At 44.4% G+C, this 27,706-nt stretch overlaps 2 protein-coding genes across 2 annotated transcripts in view; both read left to right on the plus strand.

Annotated features, from left to right (window-relative positions):
* Positions 1-584, plus strand: part of pxk (PX domain containing serine/threonine kinase) — a 39,751-nt gene extending 39,167 nt beyond the window's left edge. The window contains exon 17 of the mRNA XM_061728339.1: positions 97-584. Within this exon, the coding sequence (XP_061584323.1) occupies positions 97-262 (166 nt within the window). The 3' untranslated portion in view covers positions 263-584. The remainder of the gene's footprint in view (positions 1-96) is intronic.
* A 2,613-nt stretch (positions 585-3,197) lies between these two features.
* Positions 3,198-12,095, plus strand: pdhb (pyruvate dehydrogenase E1 subunit beta). Its single transcript, XM_061728341.1, has 11 exons — positions 3,198-3,296; positions 3,379-3,438; positions 5,556-5,663; positions 5,857-5,919; positions 6,011-6,046; positions 8,408-8,598; positions 8,694-8,788; positions 10,052-10,162; positions 10,286-10,377; positions 10,452-10,593; positions 11,506-12,095. Exons 1-11 carry the CDS (start codon positions 3,258-3,260, stop codon positions 11,649-11,651), a joined length of 1,083 nt encoding a protein of 360 aa, XP_061584325.1. The 5' UTR covers positions 3,198-3,257; the 3' UTR covers positions 11,652-12,095.
* Positions 12,096-27,706: the final 15,611 nt, after the last annotated feature.

Consider the following 27,706-nt stretch of genomic DNA (forward strand, 5'->3'; position numbering starts at 1 on the left):
CCCGTCAGCGTTGCCGCGTTATCTCCGTGTGTCGACTCGACCGTCTGAATCTGTCGTCTCCTGAAACTCTCTCTCTGTTTGTTCTGCAGGATCTCGCTCGACTCCGCCCCCTCCCCCCGTGGCTCCGCCCCCTCCGTCGGCTGACTCCTCCCCCTGCCCGGCCCCTCCCTCCCTGTCCTCGGAGGGGGGGGGCCGCAACGCCCTGCTGAGCTCCATCCAGACCTTCAGCAAGGGGAAGCTGAAGAAGGCCCCGCCCATCTGACCCCGCCCCCCCATGTGACCCCGCCCCCCCATCGACCCGGTGGCCGTCGCCACGGCGACGGACCGAACCTCCCAGATGTGAAAACGAATGAGAAGAAATCCAAGTATCTATTTTTGTATCCTCCCTTCTCCTGGGGGGGCGGGGCTTTCTCCCGCCAAACAAGCCCCGCCCCCATAAGGGGGAGGAGTCAAACAGCATCTGCAGACGTCTCCATGGCAACGGCAGCTGGATGAATGAACTTTGGCTGCTGATGGTTTTTGCTTCGCTCTGGTTTCGCCGGATCCAGATCCTGGACCTGGACCTGGACCCGGATCCCCCTGGACCTGGATTTATGGGTGGGGGGGCCACGGGGCCTTCAGGTCTGAGCCCCACAATTTATTTATATTGATCAGTGCAATCCGGCCATGGGGGGCGGATGGGGTCTCCAGGTCCTGGGGGGTCTCCTGTTCCTGGGGGGTCCAGGTCTTCAGGTCTCTGAATGTGGTGTGCAGCACTTTAGTGGGGGGGTCAGCTCTTCTTCTGCAGAATAAACTCGCCGTCGTCGTTGCCGTGGAAACTCTGGGGGGGAAAGAGGAGGTCCAGGTCCTGGTCCTGGTCCTGGTCCTGGTCCTGGTCCTGGTCCTGGTCCTGGTCCTGGTCCCGTCCTCGTCCTCATGTGGGACAAACATTTACTGAGACATGTTCCGTCTTTATTCTGACTGATTTAAATAAAACCAGCTTTTAATAAAACTTTTGTCTTCGTGATTTTTTTTTTTTTTTTTTCCCAGTTCAGTTTATTTCTGGTCATGACATAAAAAAAAGAATAAAAATAAGACAAACATCAAAATAGCTTTTACAAAATCAAAAATAAAATTAAATAAAATAAAAATGACGACAAGGAAACAAATACATAGTTCAAAGAAAACGTTACAAAACAAATAAAGTTTCCAAAATACAAATAACATCCAGACCAAAAAAGGTGCAGCTGAAGCAAAGCTTATTCAGTTACCCTCAAAAAGATTATTTAAAGTAATGAAATAAAAGCAAGAAGTAAGAGATAAGTACGACTGTGAGCTGTAAAACTAATTGCCTCCATGGGGAGAACAAAGATTCCTTGAAACTTGAGAAATAAGAAAGAAAAAAGGTGCAGTTACATGTTTCCTTCACACTTGAATGTTATTCATTTAAGTCCCTGAAATCCACCCCCTCCTCCGTTACCTCCGGTGTGCCCCAGGGCTCCGTCCTGGGGTCCCTACTCTTCATCATCCACCTCCTTCCCCTCGGCAATATCTTCCGTAAATTCAACATTCGTTTCCGCCGCTACGCTGACGACTCCCAGCTCTACCTCACCACCAAACCCTCGTCCTCTTTCTCTTCCACCCACCTCCCTCACCGGCCACGGTTATGTGATGTTTTTTTATTCGGAATTAATAATTCCGAATTAAATAATTCAGAATTAAACTATTTTCCTTGGAGTTTACATGGAAACAGTAATTCTGAATTGAGGTTTCCATGGAAACACATTTGATGGTCTTTCTCCAATTCCTCTCCAGGTCTGGGGGTTGGGAAGGTTCTGATTGGATAATAACATTTATTATTATTTATAAACATGTTTTTATTTGTGTGAAGACAGGTGGGCGTGTCCCTAACATGTCTGCTTTGATTGACAGGTGGGCGTGTCCCAACATGGCCACTTTGATTGACAGGTGGGCGTGTCCCCAAAATACTGCTTTGATTGACAGGAGGACGTGTCCCTAACATGTCTAACTTTGATGGACAGGTGGGCGTGTCCCCAACATGACTGATTTGATTGACAGGTGGGCGTGTCCCCAACATGACTGATTTGATTGACAGGTGGGCGTGTCCCCAACATGACTGATTTGATTGACAGGTGGGTGTGTCCCCAACATGTCTGCTTTGATTGACAGGTGGATTCTGGCTGCAGATTGACAGTAAATTATTTATTCTCAATTATTTGTGATGTAAAAATGTTACCGTGATTGTTTAATCTTCCAAGTCCAGCATTTTTTCTAAAAATGAAAATCACTTGAATGATTATCTGTTGCCTATTTTTTGTTTTTGTCAAATACACAATTGATGCATTTTATTTATTTATGTTTTATTTGTTTCATTGTATTAATTACTCTATTATTATTATTTTATTTTATAACTTTCGAATTTTCGTTCATGTTATCCATTTATTATCTACAGAAGAGTATTAGGGCCAGGCAGGATAAAAATAAAAATAATATTTTAGAGGAGGAAGATTTTCATTATCATCATCATCATCATCGAGAAAAAAAGTCGAAATGTCGAGAAAAATTTTGAAATGTCGAGATTAATGTTGAAGTACAATTCCGAGAAAACATTTCGTGAATAAAGTTGAATGTTTTAGAAAAAGGTGAAATTTCAATTTTTTTTCCTGGAAATTGTATTTCAACATTAATCTCGACATTTCGACTTTTTTCTCAAAGTGCACAATAAAAATAAATCTTACCCTTTCTTTCAAATATTTCTTCTCCTTCATGGCCCTGATACTCTTCCGTATTTATCTCTTAATTGGTTGTATTTTTTATTTATTTTTTTTATTTTTATAATTTTATATTATATTGTTTTACTTAATTAATTAATTAATTAATTAATGTATTTATTTATTTTTTTAATTTAATTTTAATTTCAATTTTATTTATTTATTTATTTTAATTTAATTTAAAAAAAATATATTATTATTTATTTATTTTAATTAATTTTTTTGATTTTATTTTTAAACTTTTAATACATTTTTTTATTTTGTATTATTTACTGTATTCCTCACTGTTCATCTTCCGTAACTGGTGTCCTTGTCCTCCTCTCCTCCCTCCTCTCCTCCCTCCCTCCCCTCCCCGCTCCGTCTCCGCTGCTCCGCTCTGATTGGCTGGGGGTGATGACGCGTCCCGCCGGAAGTGGCTGTGATTGGCCGGAGCCCCCGTGACCTCGCCGAGGCCCCGCCCACCGCCCGGCAGAGGACAGAGCAAACATGGCGACGTCCGTGAGCAGCTTTCTCCGCGCAGGAAAGGTAGGAACCCGGTTAAAACCGGGTCTAAAGGGTTTTTACCGGCGGGACCATCACCAGTTCTCACCCCCCTCTCTCTCCGCAGGGGGCCGTCCAGGTCGTGGGTCGCCGCGGGTTCCAGCGCAGCGCCGCGGCCGCGATGCAGGTCGGTGGAGGAGAGGAGCTACATGCTAATGATGCTAATGAAACTGATGAAAACTGGTTATTCTGGTTTATAATAGTTCTGATAAAGATGACAGGATTTATTCTGGTTTAATAGTTCTACATGCTAATGATTCTGGTGATTCTGATGGAACTGGTTGTTCTGGTTTTAATAGTTCTGATAAAGATGTATCAGGTCAAAGATGCAGTTCTGGTTAAAGATGGAGTCAGTTTAACCAGAGACGTTTTTTTTGTTTTGTTTTTGAACATACTTTTTATTAATTGATGCATTTATTAATGTATGAATTCATTTTTAAAATGATACATGTATATATGCAGTATATATACAAATAGAATGAGCAGATCCAGCAGAGATTCCTAGGTTCCTCAGTTCCCAGCTTTCCATCACTTCACCACTAACTCCAGACCTCAGTCTTTCCACAGAAAATATAATAATAATAATAAAAATAATAATAATACAGGTTTAGATTAGATCTTTAACAGGGCTCACAAACACATTCACACATTGCCATGAAAATACATTACAATAGAAAACGAATAAATACATTAAAAATACATTAAAAAGAAAAAAAAACAGTAAATAAGTTAGAACAGGCATGACTAGTGCCTGTTAAAAGTGCAACGATCTATTTAATAGTATTCAGAATTATTGTGGCAGATGGAATGTTTTTCCGGGCCAGTGGAATTTTATACTTTCTGCCTGACGGCAGTAGTTGATGAGAGGATGAGGGGAGGAGAGGAGGATGAGAGGATGAGGGGAGGAGAGAAGGAGAGGAGGAGAGGAGGAGGAGAGGAGAGGAGGAGAGGATATGAGGATGAGAGTGGTCTTCCTGACCACAGAGCGGTTGTAGAGATCAGAGTCAGATCAGGTTTAGGTTTTTGATCTGCAGATTTTACTGGCCTGGTTTTTTACTCAGGAGAAACTTTATTTCTATAGCACCTTTCTTAACAAAGTTACAAAGTGCTTCCCAAGAACAATAACATACATCCAGATAAAAATACAGAGCATAATGGATAAGAACATAAGACAGCAGTAACAAGATCTAAAATTAATAACACGCCACAATAAAAGCTTTTTCTATAAAGGAATGTTTTTAGTACAGATTTAAAAGCAGTGGGGGTTTAGCTGAGCTGATCTCAGAGTTGATTTAGTTGATTTATTCCACTTGATGGGGTTCTTCTCCCACTTAGTCAGAACAGCCTTCCAGCCCAACAGAACTAAAAACACTGTCTTAGTGATTCAGGGAGACGTCCCATTAGGGCTGCACGATTCTGGACAAAATGAGAATCACGATTTTTTTGCTTAGAATTGAGATCACGATTCTCTCACGATTTTTTTCCAATATAAAATTTATTGCACTTATTACTTTAACTTTGCAACAGCTGAACAAAAATATAATAACAATAAACATCTCTTGTCTTTTTACACAAACCTTTGAATAATTTAAACAATAATAACAATTTTGAACAATATTTGTTCCTCCCTGAGTTGAACACCCTTTCAGAAAGGGGACTTGTAACAGATCCTGTAGTTCTGAGGCAACAAATTATTCCTCTGGCTGGGATGAACCCCCCATTGCCTTTTGCTGCTATTAAGAAGCTGCCGATACAAAAGGTAAACGTTACAAAAAATATGATGGTGCCTGATAAAAGACTGGCATCAACTTTGTAACAGCTGACATTGAACATAAAAACAATAAAAATCTCTCTTGTCTTTAAATAATTTTAACAATAACAATTTTAACAATATTTATGTGCAATATGTGTCAGGTGATGAGAAAGGTAGATGTTTCTCCAAATGTAATCCACAATCATTAACAAAATATAACAAACATGACAACATGATAGTTGACCATGACAGGACTACAACAACCTAGAACATAGTCCTTTTTTTATGCAGCCATCTTAAAATTTTTTTTTTTTTTTTTTTTTTTTTTTTTTAAATAAATCGTCGTCATTTGGAAATGAGATTGCGTTCAAGCATGAATCGAGATCGCGATTTTTTAACGATTAATCGTGCAGCCCTACGTCCCATAGACGTAGGAGTGGGTCCAGGTCTGAGTCCTGGTCCAGGTCCCCCCTAACGGTCTCTTGTTCCAGGTGACGGTCCGGGACGCCCTGAACCAGGCCATGGACGAGGAGCTGGAGAGAGACGAGAGGGTTTTCCTGCTGGGGGAGGAGGTGGCGCAGTACGACGGAGCCTACAAGGTGAGGGGGCGGGGCCATGGGGAGGGGGCGGGGCCTATAATGTGAGGGGGCGGGGCCTACATGGGAGGGGGTGGGGCCTATAAGGTGAGGGGGCGGGGCCTGGGGAGGGTTTATATTTTAACGTATATGTTAACGTTATTTCTGCATAGATAAGAGTTTGATGCTCCCTAACGTTATTTCTGCGTGTTTGCAGGTGAGCCGCGGCTTGTGGAAGAAGTACGGAGACAAGCGCATCATCGACACGCCCATCTCCGAGGTAAGCCCCGCCCACCTGTGAAGTAAGCCACGCCCACCCCGGGGTAAGCCCCGCCCACACGCCCCCGACTAACGTCTGTCTCCGCCCACAGATGGGGTTCACCGGCATCGCCGTGGGAGCCGCCATGGTGAGAAATTCTTCATGTAAACAACACTGACATGTATTATTAGGTAGAAACATTAGGAGATGAGAAAGTTTCATAAATAGAAGGTCTGCATTGATGTCACTTCCTCACTGGACCACGCCCCCTTACTGGCACTGAGTGGCAAAAAAAGCTGCAATTAGTGTGTTAGACGGGATAACAGCTGATTATGGGCTTAAATTAGCGTCATTTGGACTTGACAGTGACCCGTACAGTTACCAAGAACCAGTGGTCCATGGACATTAATATTTGGTACAGTTACCAAGAACCAGTGGTCCATGGACATTAATATTTGGTACAGTTACCCCAAGAACCAGTGGTCCATGGACATTAATATTTGGTACAGTTACCAAGAACCAGTGGTCCATGGACATTAATATTTGGCCACCAATCCAGTTTCCTGATATTTATATGTACTTAATTTCTACGCCGGGGAAATACACGAAGCAAAGCTTGAAGGTTTACAAAAGTCTTGACGCTTGGTCCGACTTCAAGGCAGGATTTGTTGTAGAAATTAAAGTGATGAGGACACCGAACTTTATGATTTGACCGTTTAACGTTAGCTACCCAAAAATCCAACATTACCTGATACAAAATGGGAACCACAAATCCACGTTTCGGTGTCTGGAATCCAGTTGTTTCTGAGAATTGCAGTGATCCATTTTTCTCTCTTAAGCTTATTTTTCATCAGTCTGTAAAACGATAACTCCGATTTCTTGCTAAATCTATGAGTACAGTCGATCGCACAACAGCTCTTTCCCGTTTTAGATGTTTTCCAGTTGCTCAAACTGAAAGTTTACGCTGACACTTATTTTCTCTAGTTTCAAAAAATTTGAGTAAATCCCTTATCCAGTGAATGAAGGTCGTGCCTCCTTCCACCTGAATAACGTTAATTGGCCTCGGATCGGTGTGTCTCTAGTGTTTACAGCCCAGCTTGTGTGGTGAGTCTAAATCAGGGGTCGGCAACCCGTGGCTCTAGAGCGCCGCCCTAGTGGCTCCTGGAGCTCTTTCTAAAATGTTTGACCTTTTTTTTTTCTTTTTTTTTCTTTTTTCTTTCTTTCTTTCCTTTCCTTTTTAATCTCGACATTTCGACTTTTTTCTCAAGATTGTACTTCAACATTAATCTCAACACTTCGAATGTTTTTCTCGAAAGTTTGACTTTTTTCTTGACATTTCGACTTTTTTCTCGAAATTTCGACTTTCCTGGAGATTGTGCTTCAACATTAATCTTCACATTTCGACTTTTTTCTGGACATTTCACCTTTCGCCATTTGCCTTCATTCTAATTCTGATACAAGACTTTTAATTTTTTGCAGCTCCAGACATATTTGTTTTTTGTGTTTTTGGTCCAATACGCCGACCCCTGGTGTAAATCAACCCGCCAGCAGGGGGCGGTCAGGAGTCGTGGTCGTGTGTCGGGCTAAACCAGCTAGCTCAGACCCGCTTCTTTTTTTTTTATGTATATGTTTTTATTTCACAAAAGAAAGGCAATCAGATACATCCTTAATGATGGTAGGTCTTACACAAAAAATAAATAAAATAAATAAACGGGGGAAAAAAAAAGTGGGTGAATAAAATGATGGAAAATATCAGTAAATTACAATAGGGGCATCAAAACTCAAATACCTACAGATACATAAAGAAAATTACGGCAATAAAACAGCATTCAGCGTACAAGTTCTCTAAACCAGAGAATAATGGGAACCCAAATTCTTGAAAAGATGCCACGATTATATTTTTCCAAGGTTAGTTTTTCTAATGGTAGAAATGCTGTGATTTAATCTATGAAAGTCTTATAAGATGGAGGGAATCGTTCTTCCAAAATAAAAGTATACATTCCTTTGCAAAGACAGTGATCAAAATCAATATCCTGCATTTTTTGTTATGTAGTTGTAAATTATATGTGTCATTTAATAAATATAAACTACTGCTTAAATTAAATGTTTTGTCCAGGACTGATTGTGTAAGGGAGTGAATTGAATTCCAATAACTTTGTAAGCGGTCGCATGAATGTTTCCCTCCATCTTTTTACATCTGGGACACTTTGACGAAATATCCTTTGATATTTTATGCATTTTTATTGGAGTTAAGTAGAATTTCTGGATGAATTTAAAATTAGCTTCCTTCATTTTATTACTTGTAAATGGGAAATGTCTTTCACAGATATTTAGCCAGGCTTTTTTATCTAAGGTTCTGCCTAATTCCTTCTCCCAAATCTTTTTTAACAACTGAAAAGTGGATCGACCTCCTAGGATGTTGTAGACCAGCCATGGTTCTGACCCGGTTCTCTCCCCCCCAGGCCTGGTTCAGGCCCGGTGTGTAACTGGTGTTGTTCTGTCCCCCCAGGCGGGCCTCCGCCCCATCTGTGAGTTCATGACCTTCAACTTCTCCATGCAAGCGATCGACCAGGTGATCAACTCAGCAGCTAAAACCTACTACATGTCTGCCGGGCTGCAGACGGTTCCCATCGTGTTCCGGGGGCCCAACGGGGCGTCGGCCGGCGTCGCCGCGCAGCACTCGCAGTGCTTCGCCGCCTGGTGAGTTCTGGTTCTGGTTCTGGGGGTTCTGGTGGTTCTGCTGGTCCTGCTGGTCCTGATCCAGGTTCTGGTTCTAACCCGACCCGTGTCCCCAGGTACGCCCACTGTCCCGGTCTGAAGGTCGTCAGTCCCTGGAATTCTGAAGACGCTAGAGGATTGTTGAAGTCGGCCATTAGAGACAACAACCCTGGTGAGAAAAATAATAATAATAATGATAACAATGATTAATAATAATAATAATAATAATAATTAATAATGAAAATAATAATGATAATTTCAATGTACTGTATATATTGTTTATATCTCGTAATTATATATATTTTTTACCCTCCCCTGCATGTGTTTGTTGAGTTACTGCTGCTAAACAAGTGAGTTTCCCCTTTAAGGGAGGAATAAAGGATTATATTATCTCTTAATAATAATAATGATAATAATAATGATGATAAAAATAATAATAATTAATGATAATTATAATTATAATAATTAATATTGATGATAATAATAATGGATATGGATGATGATAATAATGATAACAATAATAATTCAAAATAATGAATATTGATGATAACAATAATAATAATTAATGATAATAATAATGTTAATTATAACAATAATAATTGATATTGATGATAATAATAATGAATATGGATGATGATAATAATGATAACAATAATAATTAAAAATAATAATGAATATTGATGATAACAATAATAATAATTTATAATAATAAGGATGATAATAATGATAATAAATATTGATATGATAATTAATATTGATAATAATGATGAATATTGATGAAAATGAATATTGATAATTATGGTAATAATAATGAATATTGATAATAATAATGAATATTGATAATAATAATGAATATTGATAATAATAATGAATATTGATGATAATAATGAATATTGATAATTATGGTAATAATGAATATTGATAATAATAATTAATTTTGACAATAATAATAATAATAATAATAATAATAATAATAATGAATATTGATGATAATGAATATTGATAATAATTATGGTAATAATAATGAATATTGACAATAATAATAATGAATATTGTTGATAATATAGTAAAAAGGCACAACAGCGCCCCCAGGGGGCGGAGCTACAAAGAGACTTGATCTGGTTTCATCTGAACCCAAACTTTACCGTTTACATATTACATTTTGTGACACTTTTTAGTGTTTAGTAAATTGAATAAATTTTCATAATAATGAAATAGAGTTTAGGGGGTAGGAGTTAATACGTTATTACTTCTTCCTACTCATTTTCAAGTTAATTATGATGGATGCATGTTTTTATTTATATATATATATATATATTTTTTTTTTTTTTTCTTATTTGCATTTATTTATTATTGATTTCGATTCCGTTTAGCGTTGAAACGTGACAAATCCGTTAAAATAAAAGAACTAAAGAGCTGGTTGTTTGTGTTCCAGTGATTTTCCTGGAGAACGAGCTGATGTACGGCGTTCCCTTCGAGATGTCCGAGGAGTCGCAGTCCAAGGATTTCACCGTTCCCATCGGCAAGGCCAAGATCGAGAGACCAGGTGAGGCTAGTGGGCTAGCGTGGGCTAGCATAGCCTAGCGTTGGCTAGCGTAGCCTAGCATATGCTAGCGTAGGCTAGCGTGGGCCTGAACCGCTAACCGCTAACCTCTTGTTCTCTCCACAGGAAGCTCCGTCACCGTGGTCGCTCACTCGCGGCTCGTCGGCCACTGCCTGGACGCGGCCGCCGTGCTGGCCAAGGAGGGGATCGACTGTGAGGTAAATACTAGCCCAATGGGGGGGTTATGTGGGCTAACGGCTAAGCGCTAACAGCTACACTGTCTCTGTTCCAGGTGATCAACCTGCGGACCATCCGGCCCCTGGACGTGGAGTCCATCGAGTCCAGTCTGATGAAAACCAACCACCTGGTGACGGTGGAGGGGGGGTGGCCGCAGTTCGGGGTGGGGGCTGAGATCTGCGCCCGCGTCATGGAAGGTAGCTACCGCTAACGCTAAGGGTCATGGAAGGTAGCTAAGGCCCAATCCCAATACTCCCCCTACTTTCTACCACTACCCCTAAAAAAGAAGGGACAGATTTTAGGGCACTTGAAATCTTCCCAGGTCTGTCCCAATTCTCCCACTACTCCTACTTTCATCACCACCGCTAAAATCAGGAAGCTGAGAGCCAAAAGCTGTTTTAATTTCAGCTGTAGCGCTGTTAATATGCCACTTTATTAAGTTTTAATATATTTCCAGGCGTAAAAGTAACCGTTAAGATCCCCGCCGGCTCGGAGCAGCAGCAGCTGTTACCATGGTAACAGCAGCAGCAGCTGTTACCATGGTAACAGCAGCAGCTCACGGCCGGGTCAACCTGTGCCGTCGTCCCGGGGAGAAACCTGCAGCTCTGTGGAGAATTACCTCTGGCTGAAATAAATCATTTAGGAAGATAAATGTTGGTTTAATAGATGAAATCTAACAGTTGTAGCTACGCCTGTTAAGAAATTTGCTCCGAAAATCTCTGCCTGCCGGCTCCGGAGCTGATTTATGGTTCCGCGTTACACCAACACAGAGCCTAACGCGGAACCATAAATCAGCCTTTATTCTGGCGTGATCTTCGGCAAACGATCCCCATCCGATTCCCAACCCCCACACCTGGAGAGGAATTGGAGAAAGACCATCAAACCTGTTTTCCATGTAAACCTCAATTCAGAATTACTATTTCCATGTAAACTCAAAGGAAAATAGTTTAATTCTGAATTATTTAATTCGGAATAATTAATTCCGAATTAAAAAAACATCACGTAACCGTGGCCAGTGTATTCCGGCTTTAGGATGTGGCTGATGTCTTTCCCTGTTGACTGTACTTCACCTGACGGCTCCGCACTGATGTATGTTGGGTATTTTTCAGGCCCCGCCTTCAACTACCTGGACTCCCCGGTTACCAGGGTAACGGGCGTGGACATCCCCATGCCGTACGCCAAGACGCTGGAGGAGCACAGCGTCCCGCAGATCAAGGACATCATCTTCTCCATCAAGAAGACGCTGAACGTCTGAGTCGCCGTGGCAACCAGACCCCGGCGTCGCCGTGGCAACCAGACCCAGCTAAACGTTTGAGACTAGTGTAAATACGTGTAAAACACTCCGGGTGTAAAGTTTATTTGGGTTTGGGGGGGGGGATGTTTAGCCGGCGGAGCCGACGCCGTTCGGTGGAGTTTGCTGCTCAAACTTCACCCAACGTCCTCCGTCTCCGGCCCTTCAAAATAAAAGCTGCGCTAACGTCACAGCCCCGTGTTTCTGCAGCGAAGGGAAGTGGTTTATTACGATAAATGCTCTTAAAACTGTTCCTGGTCTGAATTAAGACGTTAAAGTTCCTCCTTTAAATATTATTATTCTGTTTCAGTGTCATGTAGAACCAGTTTTCACCGGCCCAGAGCCGCGCGGGGAATATTTATTGTAGCTGTAAATGACTCTGTTACCAATAAAAACCTTTGGTCCCAACGACGTCCAGTCTCTGTCCTGTAGCCACCTAGCTGCTAACTGCTGTAGCTAACTGGCCGCTAGCTACTGTAGCCAACTGGCCGTTAACTGCTGTAGCCACCTGGCCGCTAGCTGCTGTAGCCACCTAGCCACTAGCTACTGTAGCCGCTAGCTGCTGTAGCCACCTAGCTGCTGTAGCCACCTAGCTGCTAACTGCTGTAGCAACCTAGCCGCTAACTGCTGTAGCAACCTAGCTGCTAGCTACTGTAGCCACCTAGCCGCTAACTGCTGTAGCCACCTAGCCGCTAACTGCTGTAGCCACCTAGCCGCTGTAGCCACCTAGCCGTTAGCTACTGTAGCCACCTAGCCGCTAACTGCTGTAGCCACCTAGCCACTAGCTACTGTAGCCGCTAGCTGCTGTAGCCACCTAGCCGCTAGCTACTGTAGCCACCTAGCCACAGGCAGGTGGAAGCAGCAACGGGATGACCGGGGATGGGGGGGGGGGGGGGGGCGGGACCGCAGGCCAGACCAGCAGCTCCCGAGGCTCCGGCCTGCAAACATGCACAAAAGAGAAAAAAGGGGGGCCGGCACAAGAAACTACAGGAACGATGGACAAAATGATAGCTATGAGATATTTATAATAAATAAAAATGGAAATGGAGAAGAGAGGCAGGGAAAAGGAGAGGAGAAGAAGGGTGAGAGGCACCGCCCAGTGGATCATGTCGGTCCCCCTGCAGCATAAGCCTATAGCAGCATATCTACCACCAAGCTATATTTGAGACTAACTATTATAGTCTTGTTCTATAGCTGCAACTATGACTACTGACTCTAACACACTAGAGTTTACACTACCTAGAGATTTACCAACACCAGCTAGAGGTTTACTAAACACTAACTATAGGCTTTACTAAACAGAAAGGTTTTAAGTTTAGTTTTAAAGGTGGAGGTGGTGTCAGCCTCCTTAACCCAGATTGGAAGTTGGTTCCATAGTAATGGTGCCTGATAGCAGAACGCCCGCCCTCCAAATCTACATTTAGATACTCTAGGAACTACGAGTAAACCTGCACCCTGAGAGCGGAGAGCTCTGCCAGGAACATAAGCCTCTATCAGGTCTTGTAAATACTGCGGAGGTAAGCCGTTTTGGGCTTTATACAAAACGTAGCTTACCACCACCAGTGAGAATGTGTATGAATGAATAATGATTTCTGTAAAGCGCTCTGGGTGCCTTGAAGGGCGCTATATGAATCCAAGTCATTATTATTATTATTATTATTATACGCAAGTAATAAAATTTTAAATTGGATTCTGAATTTTACAGTCAGCCAATGGAGCGACGCTAACACTGGAGAGACGTGGTCTCTCCTGCTAATTCCTGTCAGCACTCGTGCTGCTGCATTCTGGATCAGCTGGAGCCTATTCAGCAAATTACTTGGACATCCTGCTAACAACATATTACAGTAATCTAGTCTAGAAGATACAAACGCATGAACTAGTTTTTCTGCATCACTCTGCGAGATTTCATTCATTCAAGCTGGATGTGATTCTTGAACAGAATCGCAGGCTGGCGGCGTCTTTGAGCTCGTTGGCAAGATGGAGAAGACCTTGGAGAAGTTGGAAGCTCGGCTTGGCGGAAATTGATCACAAATTCGTCTGATTGGAGTCGCCATTGATGAACCAGAGACTGAAGGCAGACGGAAAATTACTGAGTCTGTTTGTTTTTCAATATAATTGTTGATTCTATAATCTGACCTTGACAGAGCGGTTTTGGCCGATCACTGGTCACAATCTCCCTGGTGGAATGTAAACAAGGTGACTCTGCCCCCACTAACCCTCCCCTCTCAGGAACATCTGTGGACCTGTTTCAGAACTGACCGAGCCGCCTGATAACATCAAGGACATTGGCTGAGGAGCAGCTCTGAGCGAAGTTCACAGACTTACTACTCACACACACACACACACACACACACACACACACACACACACACACACACACACACACACACACACACACACACACACACACACACACACACACACACACACAGTTACTGATAACCACACCTCCCTCAACTCAACGCCTTCCTCGTTCCTCGGCCCCCGGCCCCCGCCCCCCCCGTACTGTGTCGGGATCCCCCCCGCCCCTAGATGATGAGGTGATTGTTCTCTCAATCTGATGTATTTATGTTTTACATCTGAGTTTGTTGTTCTTGTTAAATTAATTTTTTTAAAAAGCTTCTCGTAGCCGTCACTTCCTTCCGTTCCGCTTGTTTTTGTAGACAGTGAAAGTTGTGCGAGTGAAAGAGTTTTATTAAATCTGCAGATCTGAGGTCAGAAAACAAGTTACATACAAGTTACATACGAGCTTCAAGTCCAACGTAAAAAACAAACTAAAGTCAGAACAAATAAAAACAAAGTTTCACCACATTTTACGACCAGAAACGTTTCAGCTTCTGCAACAGAAAATCAAGATTCCACTCTTAATTGTCTTTTAATGTTTCAAAAATTACAGCCGAGGCCGTAAGTCTGAATTCCTGAAGGTTGAAAGTCTGTGTTTGCGGTGATTCTGTAGTTCACTGGTCCCCAGGAACCAGGACCTGGTCCTGGACCAAGACCTGGTCCAGAACCAGGAACCAGGACCAGCAAGGGTTCAGTCGCCATGACAACCAGAAAAGGCACGGAGCGTCTTTCCCGCCGACTCAGCAGCTTCACGTCGAGGGTTTTTATCTCAGAAACGTCCAGAGGAGCCGAGAGTTTCAGAATAAAAGCTCCAGGAACTGGAACGTCCAACGATGGGATGTCACACGCAGGTTTGTGAAGAAGAAGAAGAAGAAGAAGAAGAAGAAGAAGAAGAAGAAGAAGAAGAAGAAGAAGAAGAAGAAGAAGACTTTTCCTCGTACGACGGCCGTTCGTTGCAAGCCGACTGGACCACGCCCACTTCGTGCTAGCAAAGTTAGCTCGGCTGGATTAGCTTATGCTAACCCGTGATGCTAAATCGTGTTAAATTACGAGCGAAACGTAATTTCAGGAGCCGCTAGCTTCTAGACGACGGGAAGCTAGCGCTGCTGCTCTTTGATCAGGACACGTCATTAATATTTATTAGCATCGCGGCCGCGCCGCCGTACGAGAAACCGGGGAAACCTGAGGATGACATCACCGAGGTTTGCAGGTACGTCCGATAACGTGGGGGGCTGCAGGTTCTGTGACATCACAGGCCCAGAAAGGGGCAGGGTTACACGGCACCGCCAGGTTAGAATCCACGTCATGCTACGTTTACACGAACCTCCGCAGCACGAAACGTTAGCCGCGATTCACAAAGATACTCCTCACGGAGGAGGGGGCGGAGTCAGGGGGCGGAGTCCCGCCTGACTCCGCCCCCTAAAACACGCCATCGGAATCTTCAGGTGATTTTGTCGCAGTTTAAGGAACAAAGTCGAGATGAGATCGGAGGTTGGGACTCGTGGGACTGACTCCGCCCCTAAACGCCCACTTCCTGCTGCTGCCCCGCCCCCCACAGTTTTCGTGGACGACGGTTGAAGCAACACGAAGGTCGAGAAGGAAGGAACGCTAACGACTCCGGTGGCTTTTGGTTCCCGCCGCCGAGACGATGAGCTACAAGTTCCTTCGCGTAAAAGTTCCTTCGCGTTGCTTCAACCGTACAGACGCCGCGATGATGTCACGGACGCCCCTGCGATGATGTCACGGACGTCCCTGCGATGATGTCACGGACGCCCCTGCGATGATGTCACCCATCTGTAAATAGTCTGAGGATGAAGGTCATGTGACCGGCGGCGGCGGCGGCAAACTCATAGGATTGAAAATCTAAAGTCTTAAGTTACCGCCTACAGCTCCCAGAATGCACCAGGGCTCTGGGTGCGTCAGGCTGAAGGGGCGGGGCCTGTCAGCCCAGGGGGCGGGGCCACAGGATCCTAGGGAGCCGATAGGTCGGCCCGGCCCATCTCCGAGTGTCCCTTCAGCAGGTCCAGCCGAACCACCACCACCTTCCTCTTCTTCTGCTCCTCCTCCTCATCCTCCTCCTCCTCCTCCTCCTCCCGCTCCCTCGCCTTCCTCTTCCCTCGCTCCTTCCTCTTCTCCTCCTTCCGCTGCTTCTTTGCTTTCTTCTTCCTCCTCTTCCTGCTCTCCTTCTCCTTCACGGCCGGATCCTCCTCTTCCTCCTGGATCCCGTCCTGCACTTCCTCCTGCTCCACTTCCTCCTCCACCGCCGCCATCACCATCTCCTCTTCCTCCTCCTCTTCTTCCTCTTCTTCTTCCTCATCCTCCTCTTCCTCCACCACCTCCTCTTCTTCCTCCTCCTCCTCCTCCTCGTCCGTCATCACCTCTGCCATCTCCTGCACGTCCTCCTGTTTTATCGTCCTCCCGTCGTCGTCCTGGGGAGATAAAGGACAAGCGAATATAAGACGACCCTGATTATAAGACGACCCTATTTTTCAAGACTCAAGTTTGAAAAAAAAAAATACTTTTTTACACCAAATTCAATTTTTATACAAAAAATAATTACAGTTCATCTGAAACAAATGATTATAACAATATATTGGAGAGAAAAAGCTTGTTATTTTTCCTCATTCAAACCGTCATCCAGATTGTCGCTACGTTTCTCCATTTTCTGCTATCTCTTCTCTTATTTTCCTCTCTTATTTTCTTAACGCTATTTTTTATTTTTCTTCTTCGTGACAGGGGTTCGCTCTTACAGAATATAAGGGCCATGCAGGAGAAAAAATATTTGAGAGGGGAAGGTTTTTTTTTCATTGTCCACTTCGAGAAAAAATTCAAAATGTCGAGATTAATGTTGAAATAGAATTTCAATTAAAAATTAAAAATTTCGACAATAAGGTCGAAACTTCGTGAATAAAGTTAAAATTTCGTCAATAAAGTTGAAATTTCGTCAATAAAGTTGAAATTTCGTCAATAAATTTGAAATTTCGTCAATAAATTTGAAATGTTGAGAATAAAGTCGAAATGTTGAGAATAAATTCGAAATTTCGTCAATAAATTTCGAAATTTCGAGATTAATGTTGAAATAGAATTTCAAGAATACAGTCAAAATTTCGTGAATAAAGTCGAAATTTTGACAATAAAGTCGAAATGTCGAGAATAAAGTCGAAATTTCGAGATTAAAGTCGGAATTTCACCTTTTTTCTCAACAATTCAACTTTATTCACGAAATTTTGACTTTTTTCTCAACTTTTTTCTCGAAATTGTACTTTTTTCTCCAGCCCCCTCGGCCCGGCCCCCCCACCCACCTTGCAGCTCTGCAGCCGCTGCAGCAGCAGCCGGATGGTGTCCTTGTTCTGGCAGAGCCCCATGGCGTTGAGGGCGTCCAGGGCGGAGCTAGAGCAGCCCTGCAGACGAAGCTCCGCCCCCAGCGCCGCCTGCAGGAAGTTGTTCCGGTAGATGTTCCTGGTGAACAGCGGCACGGCTAACGCCACCACGCTGCGGCGCTCCAGCAGCCCGGAGGCCTGCTCCTCCGTCAGGCTGGAACAGGGGGGGACACGGGGGGGAGACACGGGTCAGAATCAAGACAAGCCCCTCATCGCAATATTACGACGGAGTATTAGGGCCACACTAAGACAAAAAAGGAATTGGAAATTGCGAGAATAAAGTCGTAACGTTACGAGAATAAAGTCTTAATATTATGAGAATAAAGTCGTAACATTAGGAGAATAAAGTCGTAACATTAGGAGAATAAAGTCGTAACATTAGGAGAATAAAGTCGTAACATTGCGAGAATAAAGTCGTAACGTTACGAGAATAAAGTCGTAACGTTACGAGAATAAAGTCGTAACGTTACGAGAATAAAGTCGTAACGTTACGAGAATAAAGTCGTAACGTTACGAGAATAAAGTCGTAATATTACGAGAGTAAAGTCGTAATATTACGAGAATAAAGTCGTAACGTTACGAGAATAAAGTCGTAACGTTCGAGAATCAAGTCGTAATAGAATAAAGTCGTAACATTACGAGAATAAAGTCGTAATAATAGAAGAAATAAACTTCCTATGTAAACGCACTGAATATCCGTTAGCCTTTCAACACATATTTAAATTATATAGCCAAATGAAATGATTTGCTCAAAAAAAACAACAGAAACAAGCCCCGCCTCCCCCGGTGAGGCCCCGCCCCCACTCACTGGTCTTGCACAGCCCCGCCCCCCCCCCTCAATAGGCCCCGCTCCCTTAGGCCCCGCCCCCTTAGGCCCCGCCCCCCGGTACTCACTGGCTGGTCTTGCAGAGCGCGGCGGCGTCGGGGAACATTGATCTCAGACACGTTGAAACCAGCGGCGCTTTCTTCTGGACCCACTTGAGACTCGGTCGCCACGGAAACGAGGCCAGCGCCTTCGGGGCCGAAACCTTCTGGTGGAACGGACTGTCGGGCTGGCGGGACAGAACCTTCATCTAGGGGAGGAGACGGGAGTTAGAACCAGAACCTTCATCTGGGGGGGAGGAGACGGGAGTTAGAGACCACGCCCCCTTGTTGACCCCGCCCCCTCGTTAGCCCCGCCCCTCCCAGGTGACCCCTTCCCCCTCGTTAGCCCCGCCCCCTCGTTAGCCCCGCCCCCTCACCTCGGCCCGCAGCGTCTTGCTGAAGAAGTCCAGCATGGGCTGCCTCGCCCCCTTAGCCGTCCACAGCAGCTCCAGCGCCGCCTTGTAGCGTGAGTTTCCCACCAGCAGCGCCGCCTTGGTCTTCTTCCCCATCCGCCCGCCGCTAACGCCGCCGCCGCGGGGCTTGCTCTTCCCCTGAAACGAGAGGTTAAAGCCTGAATTATGGTTCTGCGTTACACCAACGCAGAACACACGCCGTCACCGTGACGCTGTCGTGAATCCTTCGGACTTCTCCAACACTCCGTGGTGCAAAACCCACCAGAGTGCTAGGGGGTGCGATCTTTTCCTGAATGGTTTATCGGACTTTTCCGGTCGAAGTGATTCAAAGAGATAAGGACAACTATTGTGCAAAAAAAAAAAAAAAAAAAAAAAAAAAAAAATCACACATACACAAAGAAAAGAGCGCTGAAAGTTCAACTGCTTAAAACCGGAAACCGGAAATGCGTTGCTACCAAGCGAACCAATCACAGCCCTCTCATTTCTTCTCGATTCTTCTTCAGGCTCTCGACGAAGGCGGACGCTTTTCTGCTCCTCTCCCTCCCTATCTGCCCTGCTGCTGCTTTTGTCCTGTCTCGTCTTCAGAGTCTCTCCTTTTCACTCCTCCAAAACTCTACAATCATGGAATTGATTAACTGGTCTCTCAGCACAATTGACCAAATTTTTGCGACAAGAAGTCAGGGGGTAAGGGAGCCCTCCTGCCCCGATGGGATGTTTTTTGCCGGATACACAATGGATTCCTACAAATACTGGAAACTGTTGTGTTTGGTGATTCTGTCTGTCGAGGACGTTGAAGATGCTTCATAATTGGATTTATGATAGCAGGATTTCTCTTGATCGGAGGAGGGGGATTCCTGGTGTATCAACAAACGCGTAAGTCGTCGACAGCTGTTCTGGCTCTTTCAGAGCTGCCGGACGTGGCTGAAGGGATAAGCAAAGCGATCAACACTCAGACTTTAACGCTGGGAGAGCAAAACCGTAAGCTGGATGTGATTCTTGAACAGAATCGCAGGCTGGCGGCGTCTTTGAGCTCATTGGCAAGATGGATAAGACCTTGGAGAAGTTGGAAGCTCGGCTTGGCGGGAATTGATCACAAATTCATCTGATTGGAGTCGCCATTGATGAACCAGGGACTAAAGGCAGACGGAAAATTACTGAATCTGTCTGTTCTTTAATACAATTGTTGATTCTATAATCTGGCCTTGACAGAGCGGTTTGGCCGATCGCTCTGGTCACAATCTCTCTGGTGGAATGTAAACAAGGTGACTCTGCCCCCACTAACCCTCCCCTCTCAGGAACATCTGTGGACCTGTTTCAGAACTGTACGAGCCGTCTGATAACATCAAGGACAATGGCTGAGGAGCAGCTCTGGGGCGAAGTTTTCACAGACTTACCGCTACACACACTTACTGATAACCACCCCCCCCCCCATCTTCAACACTTTCCCTGGCTCCGCTCTTCTCAGCCCCCCTGACACGGTCGTCGGGTTCGAGCGCCACGGAGGCCGCGGCCCTCACTTGGATGTACTGTGCTGAGACCCCCCCCCCCCCCCCTCCCCCCACCCCCACACACACACATGCAAGTTATGATGTTGTTTTGTTGTGTGTTTGTTGCTTTTCTGTGCTGAGGTGTTTTTTTGCACCTTGACACTAGGTATTAATACACAGTGTGGAGATCCTTTTTTTCCCTCCTCCATCCCAGTGTCATCCTTCCTCTAAAAATGGCGTCCGTATTAATGGAGCCATGGGTGTGAACCGGAGTCAAGTTCTCTCGTCTGATTTATGTCTGACTTGGCAATAAAGCCTTTTCTGATTCTGATTCGTCTGCGTTTGGTCTGCGTCGCCTCGACGCGTAGTTACAATTTTTGGGAGGTGCACGTCAGCGACGGCGTCAGCGACGGCGTCAGCGACGGCGTCAGCGACGGCGTCAGCGATGCGGCGCAACCTGCGGCGTAGGCTTGGCGTTGATTTGACGCAGAACCATAATTCAGCCTTAACGCTGGCCGTGAGGGGGGGCCGCTTGGTCTTCCCCTGGAAGGACAGGTTAGCGCCATGTTTTTGCCTTTAAATATGTTTAAAAGTAAGAAAACATTAAAGTTTTCAGTTATAATTGCATAAATTGTCTATATTTCATGACTTTATATCAGAGGTGGCCAACCAGTCGGAGCCATGATTGGTTACAGTGTTACTGCCACATCAACTACCCATGATCCTTCACTCCCTGCTCTCTCTGAGACATAAAAATACCAGGTGAAATCCTGCAATCTGATTGGTTGTTAACTGTGGTATAATGATCTGATTGGTTGTTAACTGTGGTATAATGATCTGATTGGTTGTTAACTGTGGTATAATGATCTGATTGGTTGTTAACTGTGGTATAATGATCTGATTGGTTGTTAACTGTGGTATAATGATCTGATTGGTTGTTAACTGTGGTATAATGATCTGATTGGTTGTTAACTGTGGTATAATGATCTGATTGGTTGTTAACTGTGGTATAATGATCTGATTGGTTGTTAACTGTGGTATAATGATCTGATTGGTTGTTAACTGTGGTATAATGATCTGATTGGTTGTTAACTGTGGTATAATGATCTGATTGGTTGTTAACTGTGGTATAATGATCTGATTGGTTGTTAACTGTGGTATAATGATCTGATTGGTTGTTAACTGTGGTATAATGAGCTTATACTCTAAAGCCTCATCACAGCAGATCATTCCACGTCAGGGAAGCAACAATGTTTCCATGACAACAACCAACTGGTACAGATTTGTTGACGGTTACAGCAGGTAGCAAAAAGTTTATTTTGTTGTTGTAAAAGTTTAGTGTTAAAGTTTATTTTTTATTTTCATTAACAATTAATGAGTCATGTTGAGGGTAAACGTTGATCTCCGGGGAGGAGCTAACGTTAGCAGGGAGGAGCTAACGTTAGCGGGGATGAGCCGACGTTAGCTCCTCCCCGCTAACGTTAGCGGGGAGGAGCTAACGATGGATGGATGGATGGAGGAGTTCGTGTCTCCGACATGCGGAGCTACATCTGGAGAGATGGACTATTGTTTTCCACAGTGGGGATATTTTTACTGGATAATATGTATTTATTATTAATTAAAAACTACATAAAATAGATTGTATAAAGGTCCCTAAGTCTCTTAATGCCAAGGTTAGCCCATGTAGAAAAGGAGCTATCAGCTATGGATGGTAGAAAAGCCGGGTTGGATGCTACCGGAGCAAAGAAAGAAGTTGCCTGAAATCCAAAATGTTTCCTAAATTGATTCCATATCTTCAATGTTGACTTGACACACACATTTTTAGTGTAGGAGGAGAAAGGGCCTGTAATGGGAGAATGAGCGAGGGACGATAGTGACTCCGGTGAGGATGACGCAGCCTCCATCTCCAGCCAGATTGGGGATAGAGATAAGTCTTTATATCGTATCCAGTACTGAATAATCCTAAGGTTAGCGGCCCAATAATATGACCTGAAATCCGGTAGTGCCAAGCTAAGCCGACTTGGGTCCCTGCAAAAACTGTTTACGAATTCTAGGAGTCTTTTTGTCCCATATAAATGATAAAATCAAACTGTCAACCTTTTTAAAAAATTAATTTGAGAGAAATATCGGTAGACACTGAAAGAGATACAGAAATCTAGGGAGAGTGTTCATTTTGATAGAATTATTGCAGCTAATGAGAGGTGCAGCGGAGACCAGCGTTCTAAATCTTCTTTAGTGCGAGTTAGGAGTGGACTGAAGTTGGCCTTGAAAAGGTTCCCAAATTCATTGGTAACTTGTATACCAAGATAAACAAAATGACCATAAGTGACTCTGAATGGAAGACGATGTACAGGAAAACTTCATTGAGCGGCATCAGCTCACTTTTACTGAGATTAAGTTTGTACCCTGACAAGCAACTGAATGATGCAAAAGTACTCGCAAAAATCCTCCGATCGCACCGATACTTCAGATTCAGATTCAGCTTTATTTGTCCTTTGCAAGGAAACTTGTTTTCACCCCCGTACGCCACACACAACCTCAAGATACATAAATACATACATTACATCACCCACCCATACACATTAAACAGGAACACACATTTAGCGACGCAATCTATTTAGTTCTGTTATATACTTGTAGTTACTGGTTAGCGCCGCTAGGGGGAGATGTTGAGCCGCCCCGCGGCTCCCCGGGCCTGGCAGCCTGGCTCTGTGGCTGTAGCTGCTGTTCCCTGTTTCAGTAAATTCTATCTTCCTTAATTATACAAACTGGACAAACCTTACTCACAGGGAACTTTATTAAACACTCCAAATAACTCACAGTACAACATAAACAATCCCATTGTTACATTCCGGTTAGCCGCGTTAGCCGATTAGCCGCGCCGACAGCCTGCAGTCTGTCTTGCTTCTGTCGTCGTCCCTTATTTTGAAATATGTCCACACTGCCTACGTCCTGCTTACATTAATTGTCACTATCTTGCCTGAAACGGCGCTCTATATAACCGGACTGTGAGAATGGTATTGTTTATGTTCTTCTTCTTCTCTGTTTTATTGGAGGATCGCAACCAACTTTAAGGAGCATACCGCCACCTACTGTACAAGAGTGTGTAACATCATTTCATTTAGCCTGTTTTTTAAATTCTATTTGATTGTTTATGTTTACTGTTACTTCAGAATAATATGACTCAAGTAGAAGTAAAAAGTATTCATCCAAATAATAACTTGAGTAAAAGTAAAAAAGTACTTGGTGAAAAAACTACTCAAGTACTGAGTAACTGTTGAGTAACGTCTGATTTATTTTTTTAACACAACCATTCAAACAGACAAAAGTACAAAATAATCATCTTCAGGCAAATTAAATCAATAAAATAAATAAAAAATAAAGAATAGCTAAATTAAATTAAATTAATCTTAAAGTAAATTCAAGTACTTTAATAAATAATAACAGAATAAAAGAAATAAATTAAGCACAAGTAGCACAAAATTTCCAGCCTTTGTACTTTTCTTTTTTAACCAGCAGAACTAGAACAAACATGAACTCATAGAAACTCTGTGTGTGTTTGAGTCTGTGTAAATGTGACAAAACATGCAAAAACTAACATTTTTCCCAAAGAATCACCCAGTGATGTCATGAGATTGACGCGTACGTGGATAAAAAGGGATAAAAGAAAAGTAACAGCTCCATGTAACCTAGCTGGCCGAGTTTTGTTTAAAATTGAATTTCTGTTGCAAATAAGAATATAGATATACATGCATGCATCTGCTCTATGTCTTCACTCATTGGATACTGTCTGGATACTGAGATTTATAACAAATTTTAGATCTCGTACTCACCACTGCTCTTTGTACACTCGGGTCGGATGGTCTGCTCTGTCCACCCGTAGACTCTATCATTGGCATGTCTTTGTTTATAAGGCCATTCTTGGCCTACTTCCACTCTATTTAGGAAATTATGTTTTTCAAAAAAGCACTGGGAGTCATAACCTTCGCTCCCAGGACTTATTTGTATTGTCTGTACCTAGGGTCCGCACTAAACTAGGTAGTAGGGCCTTCAGCTATGCTGCTCCTTATGCATGGAATGAGTTGCAGAAAATTTTAAAATTAAGAGATCTGGTCTCACTTGATGCCTTTAAAGTTCTCCTGAAAGACTTGGAAGCAAGTACATTTAGCTGTAGGTGCTTTGATTGTTGTTGATTTTGACTATTTTTGCGATCTGTTTACTGTTTTGTTAAAACTGTTTTAATTGTTATAAATTGTTCTTATGTTATTTGTTTTTGTAACCATGTTGCTGCCTGTCTTGGCCAGGACTCTCTTGTAAAAGAGATTATTAATCTCAACGAGACTTTCTCCTGGTTAAATAAAGGTTAAAAAAAAGAAAAAAAAAAAAAACCTGTCTTCCAATTCATTGCATTTTTCATTGCATTTTTAGCCTAGTTATTTTTGTGGTAGAAGTATCGGATCGGTACTCGGTATCGGCGAGTACACAAATTAAAATACTCGTACTCGGTGTGAAAAAAATGGTATCGGGACATCCCTAATATATATATAGTAATAAATCATCCGCATATAGAGACAATTTATGCTCCTGTCCATCTCTAATTATACCGTGGTTAGAGCGAAGTTTGATCGCAAGAGGTTCTATAGAGAGGGCAAACAACAAAAGACTTATAGGACAACCTTGTCGTGTCGAACGATGCAAAGGAAAATATCCTGAATGAGTGCTATTAGTCCTGACACTGGCTAGAGGGGATGAATATAAAACTTTAAGCCCGGTAGTAAACTTGGAGCCAAAACCAAATTTATGTAGGGTGTAAAAAAGATATTTCCACTCCACGCGGTCGAAGGCTTTTTCAGCATCCAAGGATATATCTGCCTCAGAAGTGCCTGTGGTGGAAGGGTTATACATAACGTTCTGTCTGACCTTTCAAAGCCACCAACTTGTGCTTGCGAAGTTCTGTGTAATTCTACACTGTTCGACAGAAACATCAGCACTGACCGTTTTAGAACGTATTTATCTCTCGTCTTGCTCTACATGTACAGTATTTTTATATTTTTGTAGAGCTGCTAAACAGATTTTCACAGTGGTGTTGGAAACAATGTTTACAGTTACGATAAAGGATTCTGTTCTGTTCTATGTGTACAGAACGGTATCATCGGCGTATAGATGGACGTGTGAACCGCCTGCAGCAGAAGCAACGTTTCTATAGATTGTCCATCCATCCATCAATCATCCATCAATCATCCATCCATCAACCCTCCATCCATCCATCAATCATTCATCCATCCATCATCCATTCATCCCTCCATCATCCATCCATCCATCAATCATCCATCAATCCATCCATCATCATCCATCCATCATCCATCCATCCATCAATCATCCATCCATCATCCCTCCATCCATCATCCATCCATCAACCCTCCATCCATCCACCCATCAATCATTCATCCATCCATCCATCCATCCATCATCCATTCATCCATCCATCATCCATCCATCCATCAATCATCCATCAATCCATCCATCCATCATCTATCCCTCCATCATCCATCCATCCATCATCCATTCATCAACCATCCATCCATCATCCATCCATCCATCCTTCATCCATCCATTCATCATCCCTCCATCATCCATCCATCATCCATCCATCCATCCATCATCCCTCCATCATCCATCATCCATCCATCATCCATTCATCCATCATTCCCTCCATCATCCATCCATTCATCCATCATCCATTCATCCCTCCATCCACCAATCATCCATCATCCATTCATCCCTCCATCCATCCATCATCCCTCCATCATCCATCCATCCATCATCCATTCATCCCTCCTCCATCCATCATCCATTCATCCCTCCATCCATCCATCATCCATCCATCCATCATCCATCCATCATCATCCATCCATCATCCATTCATCATCCATCCATCAATCCATCATCCATCCATCATCCCTCCATCCATCCATCATCCATCCATCATCCCTCCATCATCCATCCATCATTCCCTCCATCATCCATCCATCCATCATCCATCCATCCATCATCCCTCCATCCATCATTCATCCATCCATCATCCCTCCATCATCCATCCATCATCCATCCATCCATCATCCCTCCCTCCATCATCTATCCATCATCCATTCATCATCCATCCATCAATCCATCATCCATCCATCAATCATCCATCCATCATCCCTCCATCCATCCATCATCCATCATCCCTCCATCCATCATCCATCCATCATCCCTCCATCATCCATCCATCATTCCCTCCATCATCCATCCATCCATCATCCATCCATCCATCATCCATCCATCCATCCATCATCCATCCATCCATCATCCCTCCATCCATCCATCCATCCGTCCATCCATCCATCCATCATCCATCCATCCATCATCCATCCATCCATCCATCATCCATCCATCCCTCCATCCATCCATCCATCATTCCCTCCATCATCCATCCATCCATCCATCCATCATCCATCCATCATTCCCTCCATCATCCCTCCATCCATCATTCATCCATCCATCCATCCATCATCCCTCCATCATCCATTCATCCCTCCATCCATCCATCCATCCATCATCCATTCATCCCTCCATCCATCATCCATCCATCATCCATTCATCCCTCCATCCATCCATACATCCATCCATCATTCATCCATCCATCATTCATCCATCATTCATCCATCCATCCCTCACCCTCTCACCTTCTTCACATCGGCCGGGTTCATCCACACGGTCCTGCGGCCGCAGCTGGTCCTCTTGGCGGCGGATCGGACGTGTTGAGCGCAGGCCTCGCAGAGGAAGGAGCGGTCCGTGGCCCCGGACTCCGGGAAGAGCCAGCGCACCGTGGCCGCCGTGGTGAAGGTGCGGACGGAGCGGCGGTTGAAGGAGCGGCCGCTGCGCTCGAACCTGCGGCGGCAGCAGCAGCAGCAGCTGGGGCTGGAGCTGCCGGGGTCCTCGGGGGTGGGGGCCGGGGCCCGGGGGGGCCGCAGGGGGGCCCCGCGCCGGGGGAGCCCCGAGGGGGGGTCCGGGTCCGGGGGGTCCGGGACCCCGCAGGGGGGGCAGTCCACCTCGGCGCCCACGGCGGGCTCCGGCAGCTCCACGGCGGGCTCCATGGGGTCCGAGGGGGGCTCGGGTCCGGGTCCAGGTCCAGGGGACCCGGGTTCAGGTCCAGGGGGTCCAGGGGGGACCCGACCCGCGTGCGCGTAGTCGTGCTCGTTTTCCTCGGTCACGTGGGCCCCCGCCGCCTCCACGTGGGGCCCCAGGGGGGGCCACGTGGTCTCGCTGCTGGTCATGGGTGCTGGTCTCAGGAGACCGGGACCAGAACCGGGACCAGATCCAGAACCAGGACCAGAATCAGGTTCCTGCAGTTTCAACCGGAATCCAAACAAAACAAAACAAACACTTCCGGTTGTGACGTGACAGAGACGAGCTGCGCATGCGCCCCCGCGCGGTGGGAGGGCGGTCGAGCCCGCGGGCTGGAGGTTTATATGAATGAATGAATGAAT

Source organism: Cololabis saira, chromosome 8 (assembly GCF_033807715.1).
Source record: "Cololabis saira isolate AMF1-May2022 chromosome 8, fColSai1.1, whole genome shotgun sequence".
In the NCBI taxonomy this organism is placed as follows: Eukaryota; Metazoa; Chordata; class Actinopteri; order Beloniformes; family Belonidae; genus Cololabis; species Cololabis saira.